The sequence below is a fragment of the Sarcophilus harrisii genome, chromosome 6 (genome assembly GCF_902635505.1).
Source record: "Sarcophilus harrisii chromosome 6, mSarHar1.11, whole genome shotgun sequence".
Classification (NCBI taxonomy): domain Eukaryota; kingdom Metazoa; phylum Chordata; class Mammalia; order Dasyuromorphia; family Dasyuridae; genus Sarcophilus; species Sarcophilus harrisii.
The window spans coordinates 234,490,061-234,507,826 of record NC_045431.1 but is presented as its reverse complement, the minus strand read 5'-3'; the positions used below and the strand labels follow the sequence as shown (position 1 = coordinate 234,507,826).

Here is a 17,766-nt window from a genome sequence, read left to right as displayed (position 1 = left end):
CGCATGCCTGGTGCAGCCGAGAACTCCCTGTCCCGGCATGCCTCGGGTCCGGAAGCACAAGGGCCCTTGCGGCCTCCTCCTGGTGCACATGGCCCGCTGGGCCCCGCCGGAAAGATTGTCTGGCGCAGGCGCACTAATGTCGGCGGGCCTGCGCGGGCCAATGCGCCCCCTGGGGGCTCCTCGAGGTTCAGCGGAACCCCATTTCCCCCACCTCACACACGCAGATGCACGTGCGCACGCGCACACTGGTCGGAGGGAGTGGAGAATAAAGGGGCGCCCCCGGTGGTCACTGCGGGTTCGTGAGCCCGAGATGCGGGCTCTGAGGGCCCGAGATGCGGTCCGGGGGCGGGGCCTCGTCGGGGCGGGGCCTCGTCGGGGGCGGGAACTCGGGCAGGAAGCGCGGGAGCCCCTCCCGGCCCGACCTTCCTGGCCCCTTGGGTCCCCTCCGGGTTCCTGAGCCGCTGCCGGACCCCAGGTACCCGCCGCCAGCCCGGAGTTGCCCCCCTGCCCAGTGGGAGACCTGCACCGGACACAGCCCCGCCCCCCCGGTCATTTGTCCCGGACACAGCCCCCACGTGACCAGCAGGCCCCAGTACTGCCACCCAGAGGCGGGCGATTGGTCCCCCTGACGGTCCGCCCCCGGCAGGTCCCCGGCGCGCTCTGCGCCGCCCTTGCCCCGGATAGTGCCCGGGCAGCCTGGGGCCGCTTCATCCGCCCGCCTTGGAGACGGCGGGAACTGGGGCCGATGAGCTGCACTTAGTTAACTGACCTGCTCTGACCCTCGCCCCGGTGAGCGGCGGCCGCGATGAGCCCAGGAAGCCTCTGCCCCAGGACCCCCCCCTTCCCCCGGAGCCCCTGCTGGGCGGAGCAGCCAGACCCGGACGGAGGCAGGGGCATGGCCAAGATGCCCTCGCAGGGTCTCGCCCCCTCCCCCAGCAGACTTCTGGGCGAACCTGGTGGGCAGGGGCTCTGCCGCGGGAAACCTGAGAGCCTGTGGCCAGACCGGAGGCTCGACCTCCGCAGCCCTCCCAGCCCGGGGCAGTGATGAGGACCCCCTGCCCCTTTTCCCGGCTGTCTCCTCTCTGTCTGTGTCCCCCTCCATTCCGTCCGTCTCTCCTGTCTCTGTCTCTGTCTGTCTCGCCATCTCCATCTCTCCTCTTTGTTCTTCTCTGTCTCCAGCTCACTCCTTTTCCTCTTTCCTCTTATCTCCTCCCTCCATCTTTATCCTTTTCCATTCTGTTTTTCTTCTATCTCTCTCTTGTCTTCTCTCTATCTCTCCCTCCCTCTGTCTGTCTCTGTCTCCTTTCCAGTCTCCCTCTCTTCGTTCTCTTCTTCTCCTCTGTCTCTCTCTTTCTCCCTCTTTCTGTCTCTCTGTCTCCTCTCTACATTCTGTTTCTCCTCTGTCTCTGTCTTAATCTCTGTGTCTCCCTGTCCACCTCTGTCCCTCTCCATTCTCTTCTCCTCTGTGTCTCCCTGTTTCTGTTTGCCTCTCTGTCTCTTTCCTTTCTCTCCATCTCTGTCGCTCGCCATTCTTTCTTTTCTTCTTGTGTCTTGATCTCTTTTCTCCATCTGTCTCCTCTCTCCATCTCTCTCCATTATGTCTCTCCTCCATCTTTCCCTGTCTCCCACTGCATTCTTTCTCTTTGCCTTCTTTGTGTCTCTTTGTCTCTCTCTTCCTCTCTATTTCTCTCCTCTCTGTCTCCTCTCCCCCCCCCCGTCTCTGTCCCTCGCTATTCTTTCTCCTTTCCTCCTCTGTGTCTCTGTCTTTCTGTCTCTCTCTCCATTCTGTCTCTCTGTCTTCCCCTCTGTCTCTGTCTCTTTCTCTCCCTGTCTCTGTATCTCTCCCCCGTCTCTGTCCCCCTCCTTTCTCCCCTTCTCCTCTGTGTCTCGGTCTCTTTTTTTCTCCATCTCCGTCTCCTCCCTTTGTCCCATCCAGCTCCCTCCGCTCCCCGCCCCTGCCTCCTCCCTCCCTCCCTCCGGTTTTCTCACCTCTTCTCTCTTTCCAAGCAGCCTTCCCCCTGGAGACCCCCGGCCCTGCCTCTGCCCGCCCGCCTGGCACGCCGCAACATGCCCGGGCCACCAGGCACCAGGTGGGGGCCCAGGGGGAGGAGGAGCAGAAAGGAGATGCGGAGGAGGATGCTGAGGACGCGGCCACCCCGGACCTGGGCTCCCTCCTGGCCAGCGACAGGCTGAACCTGGACGTCTATCCCGGGGGCTGCGGACTCCTGCTGCGCCTGCTGCGGGAGGGCAGCCCCCGCCTGCAGCAGGTCCGGTTCCTGCGGCTGAACTGCAACGAGGAGCAGATTGGGGCCGCCCTGGCCGCCCTCCCCAGCCTCCGGCGCCTCCGTTCTCTGGTCCTCAAAGGTGAGCCGGGAGCCAGAGGGGGCCGGGCGGGGAGGCAGGGGTTCTCTGTGCCGGGGGCCCTTCGGCCCCCGCCTCCTCCCTCAGCGCCTTTGTCCGTCCCTCCCCTCTCCTTGGTCTGACCACCCTCCCCCACCCTCAGGGGGGCACCTTCGTGATGACTGGGGCTCCTGCCTGCGGGGCTCCCTGACCACGCTGCCCTCCTGCCTGAGCGACCTGGCGCGCCTCGCCCACCTGGATCTCAGCTTCAACAGCCTGCGGGCGCTGCCGGCCTGCATCCCCCACATGAGCGGCCTGGACGCCCTGCTGCTCAGCCACAACCTGCTGGAGAGCCTGCCCGAGGCCCTGGGTGCCCTGCGCGCCCTCACCTTCCTCTCCGTGTCCAGCAACTGCCTGCGGGCGCTGCCGGCGGGCATGGCCGGGCTGAGTGCCCTGCGGCAGCTGGACCTCTCCGAGAACCAGCTGGACGCGGTGCCCGAAGAGATCGGAGCCCTGAGCAGCCTCACTCAGCTCAACCTGGCCTCCAACCGCCTCCGGAGCCTCCCCGACTCCTTGGGTGAGAACATGGGAGCCCCCCTCCCCCTCCCCCTCCCCCTCCCACTCACTCAGCTCCCAGGAAGAGGAGAAAAACCAACGGGTGGGTTTTTCCCTCGCCTCCCCCTCCTCCCCGTCCTTTGGGGTGCAGCTCCAAGCCCGCCTCCTCCAGGAAGGTCTCCCGGATCACCGTTTCTCGTCGCCCTTCCCTGCTTCCCCCGGGCGGTGAGGGAGAATGGGGCTGGGGCTCGGAGAGGCTCCCCCTCACCCCTCCCCTCTTCCCTCAGCCAGCCTCCAGTCTCTGCAGCTGCTGCTCCTGCACAGCAACCTCCTAGTCTCTGTCCCCCCCAGCCTCGCCCGCCTCCCGCTCCTCACCCGGCTCGACCTGAGGGACAACAGGCTTCGGGCCGTGCCCCGTGAGATCCAGGAGGCCCCCTTCGTGCGGCTGCAGGGGAACCCCCTCGGGGTGCCTGAGCCAGTGCCGGCAGCGTCTCCAGGTGGCGGCAGATCTGAGGGGAGGAAGGGGGGACCCCTGGGGCCGCCCCACTGACCGTCCCTGCTGTTTGGTGCAGGGGAAGACCCGGCCCCGGAAGTTCCCAGAGTCCTGCTGGCCTCGGATGTAGACAGGTGGGAAGGGGGGGCCCGGGGGCGGGAGGGAAGGGGGACCAGCGTCCCCTGCAGTCCGGCATCTCTGGGTTCCGGCCCCACAGTTTCCGCGTGACCTCCCGTGGATGCTCCGTGGCCCTGGCCTGTGGGGTCCGCCTGCTCTTTCCCCCTGGCGCCACCGCCGCCCCCACCACCGTCTCCTACCGCCAGCTGCCCCCAGAGCCTCGCCTCGTGCGGCTGGGCCCCCACGATGCCCTGCTCAGTGCCGTCCTGGAGCTGCGGCCCCACGGGACCCCCTTCCGACAGGTCGGTGCCCGGGCTTGGGGTCGGGGAGGGCCCGGAGAAGGGTGGAGCACCGACAAGGCTCTCTGTGCCGTGGCAGGAAGTCCACCTGTGGCTGCCCTTCGTGTCCCCCCGTGCTCGGCGTGGCCGTCAAGTGGTGGTCAGGACCCTGAGCGGCCACACCTGGAAGGATCTGGACACGCGCTTGGAGCGGGAAGAAAAGCCCAAGGTCGGGGGACGCAGGAGGGCCGGGGTCGGGGGTCCGGGGTGGGGGCCCGCATGGGCCCGGCCGAGCCCTGAGCCCGCCCTCCCCCCCCAGCGGCTTTGGGCCAGCTGCCAAGTTCCTCACTTCTCCTGGTTCCTGGTGGTCTCTCGTCCCGTGGAAGACAGCTGCTTGGTGCCCCAGCAGGGGGCCCTTCTCTGCTCCTCGGCCAACCCCGAGGTCAAGGTCATCTTCCCCTCTGGGGTCACTGCCGAGCCGCGACACGTGCGCATGCAGGTATCCCAGAAGTAGGGGCCGGGCGGGGGGAGGCCGGGGGGCCACGCTCCGCGCCCCAGCTCCGCCGCTCTCCTCTGCAGGTGGTGAGGGTGCCAGGCTGGGCTCTGGGCACAGACGGCCCCGCTGCCGCCAGCCCCCTGCTCTGCCTGTCCCAGGACGGCCCCCAGCGCTTTCTCCGTCCCGTCACCATCCAGCTGCCCCTGCCCCCCGGCATCACAGGTGAGACTCTGCCCCCGGCCGGCCTTGGTGCCCAAGGGTGGCCTCGCGCTGCCCGCCTTGCTCTCTCCCCTCCAGGCCTGAGCCTGGACCGGAGCCATCTGCATCTGCTGCACGGGGATCCTCGGGCCCCGGCGTGGGATGACATCACAGCCCAGGTGGCTCTGGAGCTCACCCACCTGTATGCCCGCTTTCAGGTCACACACTTCTCCTGGTTAGTGCCCGGGACGGGCGGGGGGCCCCGCAGCCCAGCCTCGTGCCCTACCGGGGAGCCTGCGGCCCTGGCCGCCATCCCCGCCCCCTCCCCCAAGGGCTGCGCCAGCTCCCGCCCTGGCAGGGCCCCTGTCCCCCCCCCCAAGCCTCCCACCCTGGCCACATCCCCACCCCCTCCCTCGAGGGCCACGCCAGCTCCCGCCCTGGCAGGGCCCCTGTGACCCCGATTCCTGGGCCTCAGGTACTGGCTCTGGTACACCACCAAGAGCTGCGTGGAGGGCCTGGCCCGCAAGGTCTACGAGCGGCTGCGGCTCTACCGGGTGAACTTCATCGCGCTGCAGAGGCGGCGGGACCCGGAGCAGGTGCTGCTGCAGTGCTTGCCGGGAAAGAAGGTGAGGGGGAGTGGGGACGGGGACGGATCCTGGCTGCGGGCAGGGCGCCCTGACCCGTGCCGGCCCCTCCCCCAGGTGGAACCCACCCTGAGGAGGCTGCACCCCAGGTACCGCGGCCCCGAGCCCTCCGACACCGTGGAGCTCTTCGAAGGCGAGCAGTTCTTTGCCGCCTTTGAACGTGGAATTGACGTTGATGCTGGTACAGACCCTGAGGCAGGGGGCCTGGGGGGGGGGGGGGCCTGAGGTGGGGGGGCCCGAGGTGGGGGGGCATGAGGTCGGGGGGCCTGAGGTGGGAGCCCTGAGGTCGGGGGGTCTTGAGGTGGGGGGCCTGAGCTCGGGGGGCATGGGGGTGGGGCCCCAAGGAGTGCCTCTGTGCCCCTTTGAAGGTGGGGGCGGGGCGGGGGGTGGGGGGGCGTCCCCAGGGCCCCCCTGCCTCCTGTCCCCCAGCCCGGCCCTGGGGGTCTTTGGCTGGGGGTTGCACCCAAGTGGACTGGTCAGGTGTTGGCCCCGGGGACACCCCACCCCTTTTCACCCTCCCCCGCTGCCCCCCCCTCCCTGATCCCAGGGGTCTCGCTCAAGCCCGCCCTCGGCGTTCTCTTTCCCGCCTTTCTTTCGTCTCCGGCCCCCAGTGAACTCCATGTGTTGGGCTCGGGGGCTCATGGGAGCCCAGCTTTATCCTGGGGCGCCTTTCCATCCTTTCCAAAAGAGCATTGGGAGTTAACTTAGAAAGTGGGACACGGGCAAACTCCCGCCTCCGCCGCCGCTCTGACTCCCCGGTCTCGGCCCCGGCGCTGCGCGCGGTCCAGACGCTAGGGCCGGTTCAGGGCGACGCTGGCAGGGGGCACTCGGCGGTCGCCGCGTCCTTTTCTGGAGCTCCCTCGGCATCCCCGCGAGCCCCACGGCAGATCCACATCAGAGCCTGCACAGGCCTGCCAGGTCTGTGACGGCCGCGTCCCCCTTCCCTCTGGGCTTGAAGCTGTCTTGCTCGGACCGGGAGGACGTGGAGCAGGTGGAGGCCACGCTCCTGCCAGAGGCCCGCCCGCCTCCAGCTCGTGGCCCGGAAAGCCGGCTCTGCTCTCAGACGTCACCAGCTGCCGGGGCGTCCGCCCTCCGACGCGTGTTCCCCTTCTTCTGCCTGGGACGGTCTCAACCACAGCCATTGTTTCTGGCCAATGCCCAGGAGCAGCGAGGCTTCTGGGCAGTCCGCCGCCTCAGGCAGTCGTTCTGGGGGCCCTCTCTCAGAACCCCCCCGGGTTCCCTGCTTTTCCTTGTTCCCTCCCAGGAGCATTCGGTGCTGGGCGCGGCGCGTCCTTCCTGCCCCGTCGTGGGTTTTCCCTCCCCGGCTCCCCGGCCCCTGGCTCCGGCGGCGGGCTCCCCTTCCTTTGCTGGCCCCTGAGGGGGAGTTGGGGGCGGCTCAGGCCGCCCCCTTCCCTCCCTTTGCCCCTCGGGACCGGGGCGCGGGCCCTGGCCACCCCCGGGGGGGCTCCTTCCTAGCCCGGGGTCCCCGGGGGAGGGGCCCGGGCTTTCCCCCCGGGGGGCCACTTCCCCCTGCGGGGGTGGCGGGCCTTGACGAGGCCTCCCGGGCCATGGCCCCCGGGTCCAAGGAAACGGGCGGGCTTCCTCCCCTCCCGTCCTTCCCCTGCTGGCGGGGAAGGTCAATTTTGTCCCCTCCCTCCCCACCCTAAGGAACCCCCATGAAAGGGAGATCATGGACATCCACCGTGGACAGGAAGGTGCAGGCGGTGAAGGGCCAGGTGGGTGCGAGCCTCTGCCCTCCCCCGGCAGACCAGACTGCTCCTGGGTGTCCCGTGTGGCCGCCGGAGGGGGAAGGGGGGTTGCCGTCACGCCCCTGGCCGGCCCGTTTCCCCTGGGCAGCTGGGCAGGGGCCGGGCTGGTCGCCGATCTTTGGCTCACCTGGGACCGGCGCCCCCAGGTGTCCTTTTACCGAGGGGCGGTGCCTGAGGCTGTTCCGGAGGAAGCCGTGAGAAGGCGCAAGGGCCCGGATGCCCTGTGGCTTGCCACGCTGCCCATCAAGCTGCCCGTGAGCATGGGGCGGGAGGGGGGCGGGAGGTGCAGCCGGGGATCAAGGAGGCGAGGCAGGTCGGAGTGTGCCAGGCTCTGTGCCTAGCGCTGTCCAGTTGGGCACACAGCCCAGGCCACCTGAGGTTGGATTTGAATCTGGGTCATCCCGGCCTGATGGGGGTAGGGGGGAGGCAGTTATCGGCTGGGGACACCCGGGGGGGGGGGGGGCCAAGAGAGTCCTGTGTGCCCTTGGTTGAACAGAGGTTGCCCCCTGGAGAAGGGCAGGCTCCCCTGGAGGGGCTGACCTTGGCCTCCCTGAACCTGGGCGACGCCGAGAGTGGCTTCCTGACCCAGAGCAACCTTGTGACGGTGGCCAGCCGACTGGGGCCGGACTGGCAAAGCGTGGCCCTCCACCTGGGCCTCTCGTACCCGGAGGTGCAGCGGATCCAGTACGCGTACAGGTGAGCGGGACAGGGCGGGCGGCAGGGAGAGGTGGCGGGCGGCCAGGGGACAGGGCGGGCGGCAGGGAGAGGGGGTGGGCGGGGGGATGGGGCGGGCAGCGGGGAGAGGGGGCGGGCGGCTGGGGGACGGGGCAGGCGGCAGGACCCAACCCTCCCGGGGGGAGAGAAATGCTGTCTGAGCACGGCCCTTCCCTGCAGAGACGACCTGGACGGGCAGGTCCGCCACATGCTGTTCTCCTGGGCCGAGCGCCAGGCCGGGCGGCCGGGCAGTGTCCGGCAGCTGCTGGAGGCCCTGGAGCAGAGCGAGCGCCACGACGTGGTGGAGGAGGTGCGGGCCATCCTGGAGCTGGGCCGTACCAAGTATCGGGAGTCCATCCACAGAGTGGGCCTGGCCTCCGAGGAGGACCCCCTCAGTGCCACGGCCTAGGGCCGCCCCAAGGTGGGCAGGCCCCACCCAGCCAAGATGCAAGGGGAGCACGGGGACGAGCCTCGCTCTGTCTCGGACCCTGGGCTGCCCTTGGTCCGAGGGAAGGAGCGGCCCGCTCTGCGTTTGTCGGGGGGCGGCGAGCTGCAGCAAGACAGACTCCCTGATTTCACCCCCAAGACGGCCAGCCTCCTGCTTCCGTAAACTCGCCATCTCAGCGGCCCTTCGGCCTTGTCAGGCTCCACCAACCCGCTCCCCAAAGAATGGCGGCCGGGGGCCCTCTCTCCTCCCCCTCTCCTGGACATGCCTTCTGCCTCCGTGCTGTCCTGCACCTGCCAAGAGGCGACTCCTTTCCCCTCCGCGGACAATCCCTCCCAGCCGGCTTCCTCCGCTGGCCCCCTCTTTGTCATCCCCCTGTCTCCACTCTCCCGTCTGACACATGCTCACGTGGGACAGCTGCTGCTTCTCCGTCTCCTTCCCCGGCTCTTCGGCCGGATCACCGCAGCCAAAGGCGGCTCCCCGGGGAGAACTCTGGCCAGTGGGCCGGGCTGGACGGTGGTTAGCCAGCCGCACTCCCCCCCTGCTGAGGGCCGACAGCCCATCTCCCAGAAGGTGCCGGGGCTGCTCGATTTCGCCTCCTCCCGGCCTCCTTGCTGGGCTCCCGCAATAGCTGCCCGTGGGCCTGCCCCCCTCCAGTCTATCCAGCCCTTACCGGTTATCACAAAGGGTGGCTTGGACCATGGCCGCCCCCTAGCCCTACTCCGCCAGCCCCAGGGCTCCCTGTCAAAGGCCCTGGTGTCCAAAGCCCTTCATAAAAATCTGGGCTCCACTTTCCAGACCTTTCTTACTGTGCCCCTCCCCTTAGTCCAGAAGGGCTGCCCCCCAGCAGCATTCCCCCAGGCCTAACATGCCCTCCCTTTTCCGCTCTCTGGGGTCCCCTGGCTACGATCCAGCCTCCCTCCTCGGAGCCCTCCCCTCCCAAAGCCCGTTGTCCCAACTCCTGCCTGGGGTCGTTGTCTCCCTCTTTAGACTGGAAGCTCCTTGAGAGCAGGGGCTGCCTTCCCCTTTGTGTTCTCAGGGCTTAGCCCGGTGTCTGGCACATAGTAGGTGCTTAATAATAAATGTTTATTGACCTCTTGCACGTCCCTTTTTCCTGCGGCCTAAGGCCCCATTGCTTCCTTAAGACACCAGGAAAGGGGCGGGCAGCTCCTGGAGCAGCCTCTGCGGGCCTGGCCCTTTCCTCCTGGAAACATTAGAACCCGAAGGACACAAAGTAGCGCTGGAGGCAACATTGTAACCGGCTCCCACTGACGGGCGGGGGACTCCCAGCGAGAGGGAGCCGGCCCTTCTGACAGCGTCGGCCGGGCCCTGGGCCACGGACTCAGCGTGGCAGGGGCGCCGATGGAGGGAAGGGGGTCTGGGCGAGGGGCTGCCGGAGCAAGGGGATGGCGAGGAAAAGGCTGGCTTTGGGGAAGGGCCCTCCCCGAGAACACCGGGGTCTGAGCTCAAGGGAGCCCGAGGAAAAGCCTCAAAAGGGAGGCCGAGCCCCGGTGTGAGTGGCCAGAGACGCAGCCGAGGATGCTCGGCCTGGGGGACTTAGGATCCCGGCTCTTCTGGAGGCTCGCCCCTTTCCCGAGGGCTGTGCTGAGCTCCGCGGGCACCAGGGGGAGCCCGGAGCCCCGGCGGACGCCGAGGTGGTCCTCGGGGGCCATCGGCCAGTGCAGCTCGCGCCGCCAGCGGCGGGGCTGCTCGGGAAAGCTGGTCCCGAGCCGGTCCGCTGTCTCTCCCTCCCCCCCCCCCCGCCCCCCCCCCCGGGCCACAGCCACGCGTTCCTCGGACTGACTTCCACGTGCGCCTGCAGCCTCCCCAGAGCCGAGCCCTTGGGGGGTTCCGACCCGCCCCGAGGTAGGACGCTCAAGGGCCCGCGGTGTCCTGCGGACGCCTCCGCCGCTCACTCGGAGGTGACGAAAAGTAGCCCCCAGTTCCTCCGGGGGAGCGGGGCGGGGCCGGGGGCGGAGCGGGAGGGAGGGCCGGGCCCCACTCCGCACCGCCCGGCTCTACGCGGCAGAGCGGCCAGACGAGCGCGGCAGGGCGGCCGGGGCGCCAGGGCGGGAGTCACCGCCAGCCGGAGCCGAGGGAGCTTCGCCCGGTGAGTGCCGTGCCCCGGGCCGGCCGGAGGGGGGCCGGGGGCGGGGGCTGTAACGGGAAGGCAGGAGGGGAGACGCGCTCCCGGCCGATGCTCCCTCTGTAATCCTCGGGGCCGCGTGCGCGCGACCGCCCGGGCTGTACCCTGCTCGCCTACCCCGCGCACACGTGTCCCGGGCGGCCTGCTTGGGCAGAGGGGACCGCGCTGAGCCGGCCGGGAGATGGGAGCCCGGGCCGGCCTCCGGGTCAGCACACGTGGAGAGGGCGCGGGGAGGAACGGGCGCAGAACAGGGAGACAGGCCTGGGTCCGCTTCCTCCCGGCCGGGTCCGCTTCCTCCGGGTGGGCCCGCTCTAAGGCTGGAGCCCGAGGGGCGCCCCAGCACCGCCCGCAGGGACCCCGCTCCGCCCACACGCTGCGAGCGCTCCCTCGGTCCGGGCCCCATCCTGGGCCGGAGGGCACCTTCAGCCCGCGTCGTCCCGTCCCCCCCCCAAGCTCCAAAGCTAGAAGGGAAAGGGGGCGCCTCCTCGTTCTGCTTCGGGTCTGCCGCGGGCCCACGGTGGGGACTCCGGCCTTCTGCGCAGTGCGTCCTGCCCCGGCCCCGGAGGGAGCAACGGGAACGAGGGGGAGAAGGGGCAGGCTTAGGGCTGGAGGGGACAGCTTCGAACTCGGAGCCTGGCCCCGCCGGGAGTCCCTCTCCGGGAAGTGCCCTCCGCTGCCTCAGTTTACTGGAAGAGAAGGATGCAGGAAAGACCTTCTCAGCCTGGCGAAGGGCAGGAGCGGGATGAGAATGCTCAGGGAGTTCCCATTTCCCAGACTAGGGATGAAAGCAGACAGACAGCACGTTTCCATGACAACAGAACAAGGGTTGTGTGTGGTTAGGCCCCGGTTGTGGCAGATGGAGCTGGGGGGAGGGATGGGGAGCACTCTCAGGAATCGTGATTTCTCAAGGGAGATGGGGTGGGAAGAAAAGCAGAGAGCAGCTTCGGGAGCCCGCCCCTCCCCTGAGGCCCCGGCCCTGGGCTCCCCGGTCCCCAGCTTCCTTTTTCTGCATCGAGCTCCCAGAGGACTCCGGGCTCCAGTCCCAGCCCCTGTACGGCCTTAGGCTCAGATGCAGCTCCTGGAAGCCGGGGCTCTCTGGGCCTCCCCAGAAGGGGCCAGAGTGACAGCCCGGCCCGAGAGGGGCCACGCTGAAGGAACAGACATCCGGGCTCTGGTGTCCTAAAGGGGGAAGGTTGTGTCTGCTCCTCCCCTCCCAAAGTCCAGCCTGGCTCCCGCCGGGCAGCAGATAGGGCAGGGGGGCTCTCCCGCCCTTCCCCCACACTTGCAGCCCTGCCTAGGTCAGCTGATCAAAGCCCAGCCCTCCCTATTAATCAGGGTCTGGGCTGGGGCAAGGGAGATTAGAAGAGGATGCTGAGAGGGAGAGGGCTGGGGGGGAGGGTGAGATTGGGTGCTCTGGGGCAGTCCGAGGAATGGCCAAGAAGCCTTAGGGACACGTACACACACACACACAATCCCCTTATGCAAACACATTTGCACACACACACATACACAGGAACTGCTATATACTCCCATAATATGCAGACACACACACTCATGGACACACAAGTACACACACACACACAATCCCCACGCGCAGACACATTTGCACACAGACCCAAAGGAACTGGTATATACTCCATAAAATGCAGACACACTTACACACTCATGGACACACAAGTACACACACATACACAATCCCCATGTACACACATATTGCACACACACACACACAGGAACTGGTATATACTCCCATAATATGCAGACACACACACACATTCATGGACACACAAGTACACACACACACACACAGAGGAACTGGTATATACTCCCATAATATGCAGACACACACACACACTCATGGACACACAAGTACACACACACACACACAGAGGAACTGGTATATACTCCCATAATATGCAGACACACACACACACTCATGGACACACAAGTACACACACACACACACAGAGGAACTGGTATATACTCCCATAATATGCAGACACACACACACACTCATGGACACACAAGTACACACACACACACACAATCCCCATGTACACACATATTGCACACACACACACACACACACACACAGGAACTGGTATATACTCCCATAATATGCAGACACACACACACATTCATGGACACACAAGTACACACACACACACACAATCCCCATATACACACATACTGCACACACACACACACATGGGAGTTGGCATATTGAGGGGAGGTTCCCACCCTGCTGCAGCTGCTGGCCTCCCAGCTGGAGGAGTTGGGACCTTGGAGGAAGAGCAGCCCTGCACTGGAGAGCGCCCGAGGCGCTGGTGCCTGGGGAAGCTTGGCTGAAGAGCCAGCCTTGGAGCCTGCAAAGTGGGGAAGGGGAGGGCCCCAAAGCTGCATTCCCTAGGTCCTGGTCCCTGTCTTTATTTGATCTTCACCCAGGCCCGAGGCAGGTGCTATTATATCCCCGGAGGCAGAAATGGAGTCTGGGAGATGATTCAGCCAGTAGTGACTTCCCAGTGTTGCCATTCAGTGCTCTGGGATGTGTCCATTCTCTGTGACCCAGTTTGGGATTTTCTGACCCAACTGCCATTTCCTTCTCCACATCATGTTGCAGGTCAGGAAACTGAGGCAAACAGGGGAAAGCTCAGGCCTCACAGCTAGGAAGTGTCCTCGGGGAGATCCCCGCCCACTGCGCTAACCCCTGGGTCACCCAGCTTCTAGTGCCTGAGACCAAACTTGACCCCAGAGCCCTGGCTCTGAACCCAGTGTCTGAGGAGCAGGCCGCTGGGAGAAGGATGAGACCCCTCCCCGTCCAAGGTGTGTGTGGGGGGGGGAGGGAGTGGAGAGAGACGAATTCGGGCTGGGGGTGGGGAGAAGAAAAACCTGCTCCCGAGGAGTCCCAGCGTGAGCCGGAGCCTCCTTTCCTGCTCCCCCTCTGTGAGCCCCAGGGAGCCATTTCTTGTGTGGCGCAGACGGCACGGCTTCTGGGGTCCCTTCCAAGCCCAAGGTTTGTGAGTCGGGCAACCCCGATGGGAAGCCGGGCCCTGCCACCCGCTCCCTGGGCCAAGCGGTGCAGGCCCCTTCCCTGCCTCCCGAGCCCCAGCTTCCCTTGGGTTAAATACTGGCTCAACTCCCCTGGCCAGGGCCCTGTCCACCAGCAGGTGGCTTAAAGGTGGGAGAGTCCTAGAGCTAGCGCCGGAGCGTATCAGCCGCCCCCTTCATTTTACTGAGGAGGAAGCTGAGTCCCAAAGAGGGGCAAGAACTAGACCAAGATCAATGCTCATGCATTTATGTAGTACCCACTGGGTGCTTTTAAACAAACGTCTCATTTGCTCCTCACTGAGAGGTAGAGGTTATTATTATCCCTGTTATCCTCCAACCCTCACAAAAGGACGGACCCAAATTGAGAGGGAGCGGTCACTATGCAAGGGTAGGACCTGAAAGAGACTTGAAGTTAGACCAGGTCAGGGCAACTTTGCCTCAGTTTCGTTTTTTGTAAAATGGAAAGAATTCAGGTTTTTGGTAGCTACTTGCCCAGGTGGTTGTGAGAAGCATGGCCTTCCCTGCCTAAAAGCCACGTATAAATGTTATTGCCATGATACCTGAAGGATGGGTGGGATCTGGAGAGAGGGAGAGGGCAGCAGAAGACCCCAAGGCCTGGCCAAGGCTGAGAGTCCCCTCCCCCAGGAGCACATTAGGGACCTCTGGACGCCCCCAGAAAGAACCTGAGCTCCTGGAGACCTTGCCAGTCAGAGGAAGCCTGTTGCCATTCTGGGCAGGCAGCAGCCTCTGCTGAGGGCCGTGTCCCAGCCATGAGACAGCCTCTCACTCCCACTGCAGGCCACAGGAAATGGCTTGGAGCCTTTCTAGCTCCAAGAGGAAACGTGTTGGGATGGTCACCACCTCCTGGAGAGAACTCACTGGCCCCTCCATTTTACCTCCCCACCCCCACCATCCATCCATCCCCCACGTCATATCACACACACACACACACCCATCCACACACCTCACACCTCCCTCACACACTGAAGTCAGCCAAGCAATTGGCTGAAGCCCCCTGGGGCCTCCATCTGCCTCCCTCCACCATCCCTCCATCAGCTCTTTCACAAAATAATTGCAGATCCCACCGGAGCTCCAGGCCCCACACCCACGGCTCCTGCAGCCGACCTTGAGCTCCAGGCCCCATACCCCGGGCTCCTCCAGCCTCCTCTGGCCTAGACTCCATCATGGCTGCATTCTCCTCTTCCCCCCACCCCCACCCCAGAATCTACAATCCTTTGCAAACCTTCGGCCTATATCAACGTTAGCGCTTTTTGTTCTTGTTATTAATTATTACATGAATGGGAATCGACCCTCCGCTCCCACCCAGGAAAATGCAGGGGTCCCCAGGTGTCTATCCTAGCAGGCTTCCAACACAGGGATGTCCACTGCGGCAAGGCCTCAGTTTCCCTCTTGGCAGGGCCTTGTTCCCACTGCCTGGGTTCGTGGCGGGGCCTCGGTTTCCCCTGCCGCAAAGCTAGTTTGGGGATGGAAGGAAGCCGGGCCCGCAGCGGAGCCGCTTGCCCTTTCTGGCCCGATGGGCGAGGCCGGGTATGAACGCAGGCCCCCGGGTCCTTCTCTGGGCGTTTGGACAGCGGGCTCCGCAGAGCCTCGTTCCCGGAGAATTTCCGGAGCTCCCGCTTTGGAAAACCGCCGTCCTTAGCGAGAGGGGAGGCGACTGGACCTGCTTCCAAGCCGGTGTCCCGGGGGGATGCGAACCCAGGTCTAGTTCTAGCCGGAGCGCACCGAGGCCCAGCCCGGCGGGTCCCGAGCGCCCTTTGGTCACGTTCTCTGCCTTCCAAAGTCCCTGTCTCCCACGCCCGGGTTCAGGGTCCGGCTCTGCTGTAACTTAGAAGCCGGATATCGGCTCTGAGGGCCCAGTGAGCCTCCGGGCGGGAGGAGGGGGGAGCAAGGGGGGCAGAATTGGCCCGGGAGTGAAAGACCCGAATCCCCGGCCCCAGACCCCCTTCACTCCGTGCCGCCCCCCCCCCCCCAGCCCCCGCAGAACCGAAAGAGAAAGTGGTGCCCCGCCCCTTCCCCGGGGCCGTCCCGCCCCCAGGCTCTGCGGCCAATGGACGCCGCCAGAGCCGCCCCTCCCCCGGGCCCGCCGGCCTTTATCTCTGCTCTGGCTGGGCTGGAGCCGAGCTGCCGCCGGAGCCGGGCTTGGAGGGCAGGTAGGAGGCTGGCGGGCAGGTAGGAGGGCTTGAGCCAGCCGGCGCTCGGGGCCCCGTGGAGCCTCGGAGGACTGAGCGAGGAGACAGCTGGGGCGGGGGGAGGGGAGGATCCTTGGGGCGGGGAGGGAGGGGACAGCTTTGTTCACCTCCCGCCTCGGTGCAGAACTGCCCCCAGAAAGCCGAAAGCAGGTAAAGGGAAGCCGGGCGCCCCCCAGACGCGGAGAGGTGACAGGCGGGGGGAGGGGGGGCGGCGGCGGAGCCCGGCTGGCGGGCCGCTCTCGGGGGGGGGGGGGGGGGGGGGGGGGGGGGGGAGCGAGCCGCCTCGGACCCCTCTCTGCAGGAGGGAGGGAGGGGGCCCGCAGGCCTCGCCGTCCGCCGCCGGCACTGCCGCCCGCCCGGAGAGCGATGGAGGAGTAGCGCGCCCTGCTCCCGAGCCTGGCGCTCCTCCCCGCCGCATGGCCCGGCGCCGGGGACCTGGCCAGGGTGGGCGCGGGCCGTTTCCCGATTCCCCAAATCCGCAGCGAGACCTCGCGTCTCCCCCCGGCAGAATCCGGGGTTAGAACTACCGCGGTCGCCGGTGGTTCCCCTCTTCCTGAAAGGGGGAAACTGAGGCCCGAGAGGAAAGGCTACTTCCCAAGGTGACACGGGAAGCCGCGGCCCGATCTGGAGGAGAGCCAGGTCTCGCAGCCTTCTGTCCACCTCCCCACACTGATTGTGGGACTTTCAAAGGGCTTTGGGCCATTTCCCAGAAGGTGCTGAGTGCAGAGGGGAGCGAGCTGGCTGCGAGTGTGGGAAGCTCCGGGCAGTCCTGGATGCATTTGTGTGTCTGGAAATGAGGCTGAGGGGGACGGGGGGGGGGGGGGGGGGGGGGGGGGGGGGGGGGGGGGGCGGGGGGGGGGGGGGGGGGGGGGGGGGGGAGGCGGGGAGGGACCTGAAACAGGAGGCGCAGCGAGAGACCCTGGCCCCTCCCCACTTCCACCCCGACCCCGCCCTTCCCCACCCTTCCCCACCCCCCCTCCCTTGCCCTGCCCCTCCCCACTCCTTCCTCCTGCCCCTCATGGGAGCTTGCCCTGCCCCCTCCCGACTCCCACTCCCTCCCCTGTACCTCTCAAGGGAGCCTACCTTGCCGCTGACCCCCATCGTCCTCCCCTCTGCCCTCTCCCTTCTCTGCCTCCATACCCCTTTCCCCTCTCGCCATGTCTCTTGGGCAGGCTCTAGGACAGTTTCTTTGTACTCGGAAACCCACAGCGGGGAGTGGGGTCCAATAGTCCTCCCCTGGAGGCCAGGGCTTAGCATCCCACCTGGGGGGGACTGAGAAGGACCCAGGAATCATTTTGATCCATTCCCCTCCTTTTACAGGTGAGGAATTGGAGGGCTACAGGGGCAGTGACTTGTCCAAGGTCACACAGCTGGTAAGTAGTAGATTTGAAACCAGATGCTTTTCGCTCCAAACCCAGAGTTCTTTTCCCCACATGGGCAGATTGCCCCCACCTGCCCTTGCAATGGCCATCTTGGTCCGAAAACGCCCTCTGTGGCGGGGAGGGAACGCCCCGGCTCCTGCTTCCCAGGTTCCTCCGGAGGGCGGCTTCTCTGGGGAGCAGGCAAGGGGCGGAGGAGGCCCAGGGAGAGAAGAGGCTCTTCCTCTTAGGCTGATGCTGGCCCTTTAAGGCTAAGGCGAGATACTGAGATGCTGCGCTGCAGCGGGAGAACTCGGGCTCCGGCCTGAGGTGCGGGCCTGGCCCTTTAAGAGCAGCTGGGAACCTATGGGTGTGGAAGGAGAGGGGCTGATTGGGTGAGGATCCTGGGGGCCCCTCCCCCAAGGAGCGAAGCCTCCCTAGACATCTCGGGGAGCGGCATGTGTGAGGTCCCCTCCGGGAGTCGGCGGCGGCTCACCTCCTCCTCGCCCTCCTCCCAGGACAGAACTCAAGGTGGCAGCTGCTGCCCTCAGGTTTGCGCCGTCTGCCTCCTTCCATCTCCGCTCTGCGTTAAATGGCTGAGAAACAGATCAGGTAGGGGAGCCCCTCCCACCCGGGGATCTCCTCCCCTCCTTCTCTGGTTGCTGCCCCGTGCCCCCTCCCCTCCCCCTTCCCAATTTTCCCCTCCCCTTCTCAATTTTCCCCTCCCCCTTCCCTATTTCTCCCTCCCCTTTCCTATTTCCCCTTCCCTATTCCCCTCCTTCTTTTCCCCTCCCCTTTTTCCCCTCCCCTCCCCCCCCTTTCCCCCCCTTCCCTTATTTCCCTCCCCCCATTTCCCCCCCCTTTTTTTCCCCCTTCCCTATTTCCCCCTCCCCTTTTTTTAACCCCCCAAAAACCCCCCCCCCCCCCCCCCCCCCCCCCCCCCCCTTTTCCAGAA

At 66.0% G+C, this 17,766-nt stretch overlaps 1 protein-coding gene across 1 annotated transcript; it reads left to right on the top strand.

Moving 5' to 3' along the window:
* Window positions 1-37: 37 nt before the first annotated feature.
* On the top strand, window positions 38-17,482 carry PIDD1 (p53-induced death domain protein 1). The gene is made up of 20 exons (XM_031943584.1): window positions 38-185; window positions 305-475; window positions 2,011-2,364; window positions 2,504-2,917; window positions 3,183-3,392; window positions 3,468-3,522; window positions 3,606-3,807; window positions 3,884-4,012; window positions 4,103-4,282; window positions 4,363-4,501; window positions 4,577-4,712; window positions 4,953-5,103; window positions 5,179-5,340; window positions 6,080-6,356; window positions 6,790-6,857; window positions 7,037-7,144; window positions 7,387-7,586; window positions 7,785-10,159; window positions 16,774-16,826; window positions 17,330-17,482. Exons 1-18 carry the CDS (start codon window positions 38-40, stop codon window positions 8,011-8,013), a joined length of 3,333 nt encoding a protein of 1,110 aa, XP_031799444.1. The 3' UTR covers window positions 8,014-10,159; window positions 16,774-16,826; window positions 17,330-17,482.
* Window positions 17,483-17,766: the final 284 nt, after the last annotated feature.

Coding starts and splice junctions, on each gene's coding strand:
- PIDD1 (XM_031943584.1), top strand. CDS start 38: ATGCCTCGGGTCCGGAAGCACAAGGGCCCTTGCGGCCTCCTCCTGGTG. Junction 5,341..6,079: donor GGGGCCTGGGGGGGGGGGGG/GCCTGAGGTGGG, acceptor CTGGGCTTGAAG/CTGTCTTGCTCGGACCGGGA. Junction 7,587..7,784: donor CGGATCCAGTACGCGTACAG/GTGAGCGGGACA, acceptor CCTTCCCTGCAG/AGACGACCTGGACGGGCAGG.